The sequence below is a fragment of the Pinus tabuliformis genome, chromosome 7 (assembly GCF_031772625.1).
Source record: "Pinus tabuliformis cultivar Carrire ecotype Pingquan chromosome 7, CPIR1, whole genome shotgun sequence".
In the NCBI taxonomy this organism is placed as follows: domain Eukaryota; kingdom Viridiplantae; phylum Streptophyta; class Pinopsida; order Pinales; family Pinaceae; genus Pinus; species Pinus tabuliformis.
In genome coordinates this window covers 755,098,814-755,110,601 of record NC_142293.1, presented here as the reverse complement: position 1 = coordinate 755,110,601, position 11,788 = coordinate 755,098,814, and the positions used below count along the sequence as shown (strand labels likewise).

The window sequence follows — 11,788 nt, the reverse complement described above, 5'->3', positions numbered from 1 at the left end:
GCAAGAAGGAGAAGCACAGTAGTGCGAAGAAAATGAAACCAGAACTAAGAGAGAATGAAGAAATGTGTTTTTACACAGCAATGCAAATAAGAAAATGCAGCAGCATGAAGTTTTTTGTTGAAGAAATGAAAGGTAATGGACAGCAGCAGATGTAAAAGAATTTTTTTTTCTTTATAGCAGTAAATGTAAGTATAGTGAATGTGTTGTTCATTGAATTGAAATGCAACATATGCAATAGCAGTGAATGTAAGAAATGTTTACACACAGCAGTGTAAATTTGTAAGGTGGGACAGAGTAATTGTTCCAGAAAAGACAGAGTATTCTGTCTTTGAAGAATGCACAACAATGCAGAGTTTGCAAAGAAATGTAAGTGAAGTGCAGCAACACAACAACAAGTGTAGACACAGCAGTGTGGGGTAGACGCAACAAAGAAGATGGCACAACAGTGCAGCAGAGAATATGCAGCAGCATAAAAGAACAATGTAATGAGTATGCACAACAGTGCAATGAATGTTTTGTTTTGAAACTGCATCTAAAGCAGTGTTTGGCAGTAATCCCTCCGTGAGAGGAAGTGAAGTTCTTAGTGAATCCCTCTGTTAAAGAGGAAGGTGCTTTTCAGCACAGTGTCATGGTAAATCCCTTTGTCAAGAGGAAGATGCTTTTTAGCATACACATGGTAAATCCCTCTATCAAGAGGATGATGCTTTTCAGCATAGTCACAGGTGAATCCCTCTGTCAAGAGGAAGGTGCTCTTCAACACATTGTTATGGTGAATCCCTCTGTCATGAGGAAGGTGCTCTTCAGCACAGTTTTAGGTTAATCCCTCTATTAAGAGGAAGACTATTTTGTTGTGTGTGGAACTACATCAGAAGCAGTTGGTGAATCGCTCTATGTGAGGAAGATGTCTTTGTAACAACAGTGTTGGTGAATCCCTCTATGTGAGGAAGATGTTATTGTAACAACAGTTGGTGAATCCCTCTATGTGAGGAAGTGTTTGGGTATGACTGAATGCCCAGCAGTTGAAATTAAAGGGGAATGTTGGAATGTTAATTCCAACTGCAGGTTGCAGACGCCGAGAGTTGGACAGCGACGGGAGGGAAGTCTTCAGCCAGATTCTGCCATCAACTCAGCCGGCACGCAACCCCGAAACCGCTAAACAAAACCACTTATAAATATCGGACCGCTTTACAACAGCAAGCAGTTTCTGTACACAAGGGCCCGATACAATTTAGTGTTGACGCGTGGCTCTCCCCATACGTCATCATCTCTGACATATCAGGACGTAATGATCAGTCAAGTATGGCCTTCCGAAATTGATCACAGCCATCCGATCTGATTGCGTGTTGTCAGCTGTTGTTTTTCTAAAGGTGCATTCGGTCCGCATCAAATCAAGAACTTGCGTGGAGTAAGGGTCAAGTTTCGTTGACCGCATGTCCCTTCTGCAAAAGAATTAAACTCAAGATAAATGGTTTCGTAGAAAGTAGGTAGATATTTATGTTTTTTATTTACGGCACATAAAGTTTTCAGGTGTTTTTGTTTTGGTTTCATATATATGTTTTTTTATAACGAGCCAAAGATATATGCTCGTGGGGGTTGTTCATGGAACATGCAATGAAACACACAGCAGTGTGTAGAAAAAGAACAGGGGCCGTGTGTAATTTTTAAGTAGTTGACCATTGTAATATGAGAGCTCGAGGGGAGCAAAACAATATAGTGAAATGAACGCACAACACTGCGAGTAAAGAGAACAGGGGAGCGCACGTGAAGCAGGGGAAGATATTGCACAGCAGTGCATAGATCTGTTTTTTTTAATGTATTGGGTATGCATTGAAATGCAGGAGAAAAGAACGCACATGTATTTTTTTTGAAATGGTGAATGTAATGAAATTTTTACTGAGTATGTGTAAAAATAGTTTTACACCAGTAAAGTAAAAAAGGGGTTTTACTGCAGTAAACCCAGCACAGTGAATTCTCAGGTGGAGACATAGTTTTGTTTTTGATGGGTGAAAGTAATTTTGGTGAATCCCTCTCAGCAAAGAGGATGAATATGTATTTGGCATTTTGTTTTAAATGAATATCAGTCATTTTATGGCTGTGTAATACTCTGTTCTGAGTAATTTTTAAAAGGCTTCCCTGTGCACAAAAGATCCTGTGGCAGAAGGAAACAGAGCATTGCCTCTGTGGTGTCTGTTTGTTTGGTTTTTGGTATTTTCCCATGAAAAATACCCAACAATACAGACATGGTCAACCACCCCAGAGTGCGACAGTTCCTGTGCATATTGCATATAGAAATTGTTATCCACGAGGAATGGAAATATATATATATATATATATATATATATATATATATATATATATATATATATATAGATATATATATATATATATATATGCCAAGTTTATTTTGGTTTTATCATGCAAACCCTAGTGCAAACCACCAGCTTTAACCAATCCCCTTTCACGGATTATAGAATCTAACGTGGTATGGATCTATTAGTTTAGGTCGTCATTTCTAGCTCGATTCTATGCGACAAAACATAAAGTCGGCCTGATTTTATATGAGATGATACAAGGTAATTGAAATAGAGTATCTATAAATAAGAAAAGGTGGAGCAATGCAAATTCATTTGAAGTTATATATGTGAAAATTCGCATCTCAATTTGTTTTAATTTTTTAATCTATTCTTTATTACCGTATTGATTGCTCCGAGTAATATACAAACATGGCGTACAAAAGATTAGAAAACTTCAGCCTCCTGTTGCGAATATGCATCGTTAGCGTTCTTCTGTGTGCAAATGTTTCCACACAAGAACGATTCAGCTTCGACTCTGAGCATAGGCACCTAGAAGGTCGTCTTATAAAATCTTTGGATGTTGACGTGACTGCACCAGTCAACAGTGGCGCAATGTTTAGCATGGATAGCTATGGAGCCCAGGGAAACAGCGTCTCGGACGACAGTCAGGTAAAACAAACATATTAACTCACTCACAGCTGATGCATTTAAGTCATGTTGTCCAATAGGGAAAGTGGCTTTATTAACCGTCGCTTTTGTTATCAGGCCTTCTTGGCAGCTTGGAATGCAGCATGCGCGAGCAGCGCGAGTTCTGTTTTTCTGGTTCCACAGGGGAAAAATCAAGGATAATTTTAGGGGCGAATGTTCGCCCTTTGGCGAAATTAAAGTGTTTTAAATTTTTAGTGGGCGAATATTTTGTATCATAGTACATTTTTACAAATCACCTCAAATAGCCCACCTTATTTTAAGGGAGAGGGTAAAAAAGGTAAATTTAGCCCTTGAAATTAGGACTTACAACCTTCCATTCGCCCATTTTCAAGAATAGGTTTTATTTAAGTGAATCCTATGGGCCAAATACCATATTTATAAAAGAGGTATGGTAAATTAATAAAAATATAAATAAATGAGAGGTATGGTAAATAAATAAAACATTTTTTATATTTACTCCATAAGTCACCTTATATACATGTAAGGGTGTAAACAAATAAAAATATGAGTAAAGTGGAGGTGTGGTAAATAAATAAAACGTCTTTTTATACTTACTCAAAAGGTATGGTAAATAAATAAAAATATAAATAAACTAGACGTGTCGTATATAAATAAAACCTCTTTTTATATTTAGTCCATAACCCTCATTCTATTTATGAAGGCTCAAGAAAGAGGTTTTATTTAAGTGAATCCTATGGGCCAAATACCATATTTGTAAAAGAGGTATGGTAAATTAATAAAAATATAAATAAACGAGAGGTATGGTAAACAAATAAAACATTTTTTTTATATTTACTCCATAAGTCACCTTATATTTACGAACACTCAAAAAATGGGTTATATTTAGGTGAAACCTATGGCCAAAATACTATGAGACAAATACCATGGACTAGATTGTTATTAATACCATGCAAAAAACCATTATTAACCCTAATATTAGAATTAATAAAAATAAAAATGGCACATGGTATTGACCCATGGTATTCACCAAAATGGCACATGGTATTGACCCATGGTATTCACCTGGAATGTAACCTATTTAAATGGGGGAATTAAACCAGCATGTAGCCTATGCTAAGATTCACTAGGACTTTACAAAGTTTTATTATTTAGTGAAAGACTCGCCAAGATCTTACAAGATTTTATAATTGAGTAAAATATTCTAATAAAAATAAAAATGGCACATGGTATTGACCCATGGTATTCACCAAAATGGCATATGGTATTGACCCATGGTATTCACCAAAATGGCACATGGTATTCCCCTGCAATGTAGCCTATTTAAATGGGGGAATTAAACCAGCATGTAGCCTATGCTAAGATTCACTAGGAATTTACAAAGTTTTATTATTTAGTGAAAGACTCGCCAAGATCTTACAAGATTTTATAATTGAGTAAAATATTCGCCATGCATGGTGAGAGATTCGCCAAAAAATTATATATACATATTATATTATTGATAAAATCGCCTTCCATTTTTCCTATATACCATGGAGATTCGCCCATTTATTATATTTATAAATTTAGGGGGGGTTCTTAAAATTTTCCCTGGGAAAAATTACCTAGTTAAACCCATAATCTTCAGTGGCCCTTGCAAGACTCCTGATTTGGCTGCCCAGGTAGCAATCAACATGCTCTGATTTTGCAATATACATTTTAAAAGGTGCATATCATGCTAAACAAATTCATGTGGTCATATAATATTAAACAGATATCAGGCAGAATAGTTGCTCCATCTGATCCCTCTAACTGGAACCCCCAAGACCGCACGGTATGGCTCAAATTTTCCAATGTGCGAGGACTAACTGTCCAGGGCGGAGGCATTATTGACGGTTCAGGTCAGAAATGGTGGGAAGCATCTTGCACGAAGGACCCAAGCAAAGTAAGACACCGCAAAATAAATAGTTATATTCCATGATGAGTATAGCTTGTTTTAACATTTCTAATATCTCGTATTATTATTGACACTCATTTAAATTTTGTGTTTTACAGAGTTGCCACGATGCCCCAACTGTAAGCTCGCTGAAACATTCCATCTCCATTTTCCTGGATTGATTTCTTCCAAACTAATACCATAATTACGTTAATTTCATTTCATAGCTTCTTCGTTTTGCATTGCTTACGTAAAATTGAATACAGGCATTTATGGTGGATTCTAGCTCAAATGTACATTTGAGAGATTTAACGTTTCAGAATAGTCAACAAATTCATGTCCAAATATATCGTTCAACATACATTCAACTAGAAAACATGCAAATTGTTGCTCCTGGTGACAGTCCAAATACGGACGGAATTCACGTCTCTGCTTCCCAACACGTTGTCACTCAGAATTGCACAATTGCAACAGGTAACTGCAGACTCATAATATATGCTTTACTTTTACTCATAACATAATTGACGGTTATGCAGAAAACAAGATTGTCATAATCAAAATCTTATCAAACTCTGCAGGAGACGATTGTGTTTCAATAGTTACAGGAAGCTCAGATATTCAAATCATCAAACTAATTTGCGGACCTGGACACAGAATAAGGTAACGACGTGCTCTAGCTTAATATGCATCGAAATTATATTGTAGAAAGGAAGGAACTGCTAATGCTGTTTGTTATTGTGTGAGCAGTATTGGAAGTCTGGGCAAAGATAATGCAAAAGATGTTTCAGACATAATTGTTAATGGGGCTTCTCTGACTAGCACACAAAATGGCGTACGAATAAAAACATGGCAGGTAATTCCGATATTAAATCTAAGTGCATCATCACAATGCTTCTAATTTATTCAGTCGCTATTTTATTCATAAAATAAACTCCTCTGATTCTGCTTTCTCTCGTACATAGAGGGGGGTTCTGGTTATGCCCAAGGAATAATTTTCCAACATGTGACCATGAATAATGTCTCAAATCCAATTATTATCGACCAATATTACTGTGACTCTCCAACACCATGCCACGATCAGGTAAGTGCACGTCGCTCGCTAACATTGCCTTGCCTTGGAAAATTGGTTACCAAGTGTGTTTCTCATCTTTAATCTCCTCGTTTGTTGTTGTGGTGAATATAGACTTCGGCTGTTCAAGTTAGCAACGTCACGTACACAGACATTACCGGCACGTCAGCAACGAAAGAAGCAATAAAACTCGCGTGTAGCAACACTCTTCCATGTACAAAGGTTGCGATGGAGGGTATAAACCTTCATTTGAGTAACGGAGACACGACCACTGCTTTCTCGGCTAATGTGCATGGTTCCAGCGATGGCCAAGTCATTCCCCCTGTCACTTTCCTGCAACCGACCCCTTAATTAATCATAGAATTTAATTTATTTCGTGCTGAAGTTTTGTTTAGTGTTAAGAAATAATGTTTCTTTGCAAGTTTTGTTTCTTATTGAGAAATAACATTTCTTTGCCAATTTTATTTTATTAATCATATAAATATAAATACAGAGCTATATTTATCATATAAATTAAAATAATAGAGATATTTAGTGTCATAAAATTGGAAAAAATTGTCAAAAAAATCTTTGCTACAACAATCGCTTGTGGTAATGAATGATTTAGTGGATCAAATAACAAAACTTCATCATGACTAAAGAAATTTGGGCGACCTATGACAATGAAATTATTATGTTTTTTTAAATTCGCTATTCATAAAAAAGATGACATTTATCTTATAAAATTATTCATATAAATTAAATTTTGATTACTGCTTTTGTATATGATGTTTGGATTAATTTTCTATATCATCAGTTTTGATATCTCTTCATTATAATATTTAATCATCCATACATTTAAAGAGTGGTGTAACATTTCACAACGACATTGGACAACGCGATAAAATAAATTAAAATGTATTTTATTATATGAATAAGAGGCTCTTTGTCACACAAAATGGGATAGTTATTGTAGCCCCTTGTATTTCGATTGGGACAATATGTCCATAGCATTAAACAAAATATATGATTTCCATAGAAAATTATTTCAAAAAATACAATAGCTTGCATTAATATCCAAATAGATCATCTTTCTTTGCTGGAATTGTTATCAGTGCTCAAGCTACTTCTATGACTTGGATTATTTGGATGAATGATTCCTTGATTGCATCATTTGTTTTCTTCTTGTTCAAGTTCCATCTACAAACGTAAAATTAAAATGTAATGAGTGTATCTACATTGGGGAAAATAATGAAAATTGAAATAAATAATATACATCAATGTAAATCAAATAACAATTTACTACAACAAGAAGTGAGTCTTGAATTGTACACATTTTCTCAAAATCAAATATCAGCCTTGTTTCAACAACTCTTCTATTGGCGTAGTTCCATAATTTGTTTCCTTCAAGTTTTATACCCCACAATAAATAATAGATTTAATATAAATGACCTTTTTGTTTTATTAATTATTAATTCATAGAAGTAAAACAACATAGATACTTACAAATTCCACAATTAATTTTTAATATGACAGCATATACTCACAACCCATATTTAACCCAATGCCAGTCGTTTCTTCCCATGACTCTTCTTTGTGTGTTAGCACCTATTAGAAGACATCCAAGGATCGTTGTTGTAAAACAACTTAAAACATAAAAAAATAAAATCCTAGGTTGTTATAAGGAAATATTAACAATTACTAACAAACTTTGATATCAAACCTTTTATTCCTTGTAATCCTATTTTATATGCAGAATGAGTTCCATTTTGTTTTTTTTTTCTGCAAGAAAATGCTTAAAAATTAATATTTAATGCTACATTATTTTTTGATTTGTATCAAATAGAAAAAACCAATGGTTACATACATTTGAAGCATGCTCTTGTTGAGATGGTTCCTTCTGTGATTCAATTATGTTCATTTATTTGATAGCTCGTTGATCCTTTGGGATTTTCATAATCTTCATGAAAAAATAATAAACTATTTTTATATTATAGAGTTCAGGCTTCTGTGATCCATATCAAGTTCGTGAGAGGTTTTTCGGCGAAAATCACATGGAATACCATTTGTCGACGCGTTTCGAACCAACTAGTGTGGTTCATTGTCAGGACAAGTTGATATATGAAAACTAAATGTAAAAAAATGATATTAATAAATGAATGCTTTGTATTAATATATACATATAATTCTAGAAAATCATTTTAATGCTTTCTATTACTTCTTAAATGCTTCTTTTTTGTTGTTGTATGTTTTTGTTTTTTCAAGTTTGACAGCTCCCATTGACTATTTCTCTGGAAACGCTTCCTGTAGTTTTAATATAACTTGGTTCTTGGAATCGTTGGATTGATTTTTGTATTGTAAGTGAAAAGTGTATCTATATGTTCATTCCATTATATCCCTCATAGTTTTGTAAAAATCCCCCCCCTTTTATTAGTTTTCAATGCCACTTTAGATAAACTAAGGACCAATTCATCCTCATTTAAATGTTCTATAATTTTTATTTTCTTAGAACGACATTTTTTTCCTTCGTTGATGGTCCTTATAGAAAATTAAACATATGTGAACTGATATATTGTTTGAGACATGTCCTCCAATATTATTAAATATATCATTAATGAAAATTAAAAAAAACACTCATATTGAATAGTAAGCTTTCATTCACTTGATTCATATTTTTGCCAATTTTTTATAAGACTTTTTACACACTTTTGTAATTAGATAAGAAATAACCTTATCGAGCTTCATCATTTTATGGCTTTTCATCACACATTAAACAATAAATATTAGTTAAACATACATATAATTCAAACATATTAATTTTTAAAGAATTTACAAATAACTTTCCTTTTTTGCTTTTTTGGATGAGCTACATTGTGTTGATCAGCGAAAAAGAGGTCTAGTAGCGAGTGCAGTTATTTGCACCTGTTTAATTTAGTAAATGCACAAGGGAATTTAATTGTTTAGCATTGTTAGTGGAAATTAATTCTTTTAAATAACATTAAATTATGGTGGTGTGATATCTAACGATAAAAGCACTAGCATCACAGTGAAAGACGAAAACACAAAATATTAAACACAAGTTTTTTGGACTTAATGGTGCTATTTAGCAAAGGCATATCAATGCATTATATTACATGGTGCGAACTGATAAACATGAGTGGCCCCCGCTTGTTTACATGTCAAACATGGTATATATAGTAACAAAACCCATTAAATCTAAAATTCATAAATGAAAATCCCTAATTGAGAAGGGGTACACAGAGTCAAACTCTAAGGTGAAATTTTATAGTCACTTAAGCAAGAAGAAGTAAGGCTTTAAGGTAAGTATTGAATTTTTTTTGTTTTACTTTTATGAATTTTAATTAAATCTAAATATCAACAATGATTTTAGAAAAATTGTTTAGCAAAATTTTTACCATGCAGACTTTTTTAAATCTGAATTTTGAATAGATCTAACAGAAATTGTAATTTTTTTTAGTAAAATCAATAGTAAATTTTAAAAAATTTAGTATGTGGGGTTTTGAGTGAATCACCATACCTTTCAAATTCTGATCTTTTGAGTAGTTGTGTTGTTCGAAAGTATTATGCTGCTCCATAGTTCCTAGTATGTCTCTCTTGAAAATCTCTCCCTTGAAATTTTGGGAAAAAATAATGAAATATTGAATAGCTTGTTACAATTTATAAGACTTTATGAAATTATATTTTGGAAAATAAATTGCTACTCATTTTTCAATTTGAAAAAAATAAAATCACATTTTTTTTTAGTTTTTCGTAACATCAATGCATTTCATAGTATAAAGAACGAGTGTGTTTAATAGTAACACACACCAATTAAAATAACTTATGAGCGTGCTAAATTTCTTTAGTGAACCGATACGATAGAATTCATTTTTTATTTTCGAAATCCCAAAAATCACTGCAATTATTATTTTAACTCATCAGCCCAGTTATCTTCAAATTCCAGTTCATTCCATTTTTCTCAATTTCTTTTGCAGAGTTGTCCATTTCCATATCTAGTGAGTTTAGATTTTATTTATATTTCAATTATCTATTTGATTTTTTTTTTTTATCTATGATAGTTTGAATAAAAATGTATCCAAATTTGTAAGGTCCTGATTCAGAATTGAGGTGAGGTGCATAAAATATTCTACCAGTTCAAAAACGTTGGAAGCTCTTACCAGGACAAACATAATGCAAACAATTGGTAGATGAAAATGGATTGCTTCTTTACCCTTCCAATTGTAATATTTCATCTTCTAGCCACAATCTGGGGTCAACAATGGTAATAATGGTTTTTTATAATGTAATTTCAACAAAGTAATTATATTGTGCTTATTAATATCATTGACGTATTAATGTTCAATATTTTTTGAAATTAGGATTCCAGTGATGATGATCGACCCACCTACCTCTTCTAGTGCACCCCACTAAAATGTCAAATATATTGAAGGTTATAGTAAGAGAAAAACTTGGAGAGGAAGCATGCCAAGAATGGATGAATCAATCAGCTATTCAATTCCCACTATGTTGAGATTCACCAATTAGGAATGAGTACAAAAATAGTAGTTCTTCATCACAAATTAGTGTTGGAAACAATGTTAATACTAAGAGGGGAGGTGAATGTATATTATGGCTAATTTTAAATTTTATTCCAATTTATATTTCTTCATTCAAAATTGGCATCCATTATATGTGAGCAAATATTAACAACCATATAAACCAACATAAGCATACACATCATGAGAAACAAACACATGAGACATGGAGGTTTTACGTGGAAACCCTTTCATGAAAAAACCTACTCTATTACATCAATCTGTTTGTGAGCCACCACTCATATGTAGCACCAACTCCCCTTGATTATTTACTAGCACCCACTAGCAGGAAGCACCAACTCTCTCCTTTTGTAGACACTTGGTAAGCCTACTAGAAGCACCAACTTCATGGATTTGTTGCAAGTACCAACTTGCAAGAGGAAACAAACCCTAAGACTTGTCAAGCACCAACTTCCTGTATGTAGGCTCCAACCCACACTCAAATAACAACTAATTTTCATAGTAATTGGAAGCAACACTGCCTGATAACAAATATATTCTTTGTCCTCTGCTTATGTTATAGCCTATTGTTCTACTCAATAACAATTAGTCTTCACAACCCATTGTCCACACTAGAACATCAATTATTATCGTCCCTCTACTCTCACAACATACATTCATCTCTCGTCCTTCTGCTCTCAACAACATCTTTTCAGAACCATACCCCTTCTATCCATGGGCTCTATCGGCCTCTCACAAACACAAGCTCACTCAACCTTCCTACTCTGCACAACCTCTCACGGGGTGTCTTTCTTCTTCTTAGGAACTCTTAGCCTTTCCTTATAGAATATGTTCACTTGGCATCTCATAGTAGCACACATAAACCCATAGAGATCTATACACAACTCTCTCACAACACTATTGCTTTCCCACGCATTGCTCAATTGTGCTCCTCTATTTTGTTTCCCTGTTGCAGACAGGTCGATGTTGCCTTTGTTTTCCTCCATACTACCCAAGTGTACTACTGTTCTCAAACTCGAAAGTTGAGTTAATTCAAGGAGTGGGCACCTGTGTGTTCTTCCACAGTGAGAATTAAATATCAGTCAAACTATAGACTCTAGCTGTTCTTCCATTAAAATTTTCTTGTACACTCAGCATGGCCCTCAATTCCTCTATTTCTTCTGACTTGGCCACTACTCCTAAATTAAACACTGGCATGGGGGCTTCACTGGGGGAGAAATACCATACCACATGGGTTCATATTGGGGGATAATATTGAAGGAAAATTGACATAATATATTGGAGGCTATATAGGGGTAAAGCGTATTTA

The 11,788-nt window shown here is 33.9% G+C and overlaps 1 protein-coding gene across 1 annotated transcript; it reads left to right on the top strand.

Moving 5' to 3' along the window:
• The first annotated feature begins 2,723 nt into the window (after positions 1 to 2,723).
• LOC149249720 (putative polygalacturonase At1g80170) lies at positions 2,724 to 6,295 on the top strand. The gene is made up of 10 exons (XM_089453451.1): positions 2,724 to 2,963; positions 3,060 to 3,124; positions 4,552 to 4,621; positions 4,714 to 4,884; positions 4,995 to 5,015; positions 5,142 to 5,349; positions 5,454 to 5,535; positions 5,623 to 5,728; positions 5,840 to 5,956; positions 6,059 to 6,295. The coding sequence occupies exons 1-10, from the start codon at positions 2,724 to 2,726 to the stop codon at positions 6,293 to 6,295; spliced, it is 1,317 nt and encodes a 438-aa protein (XP_089309577.1).
• Positions 6,296 to 11,788: the final 5,493 nt, after the last annotated feature.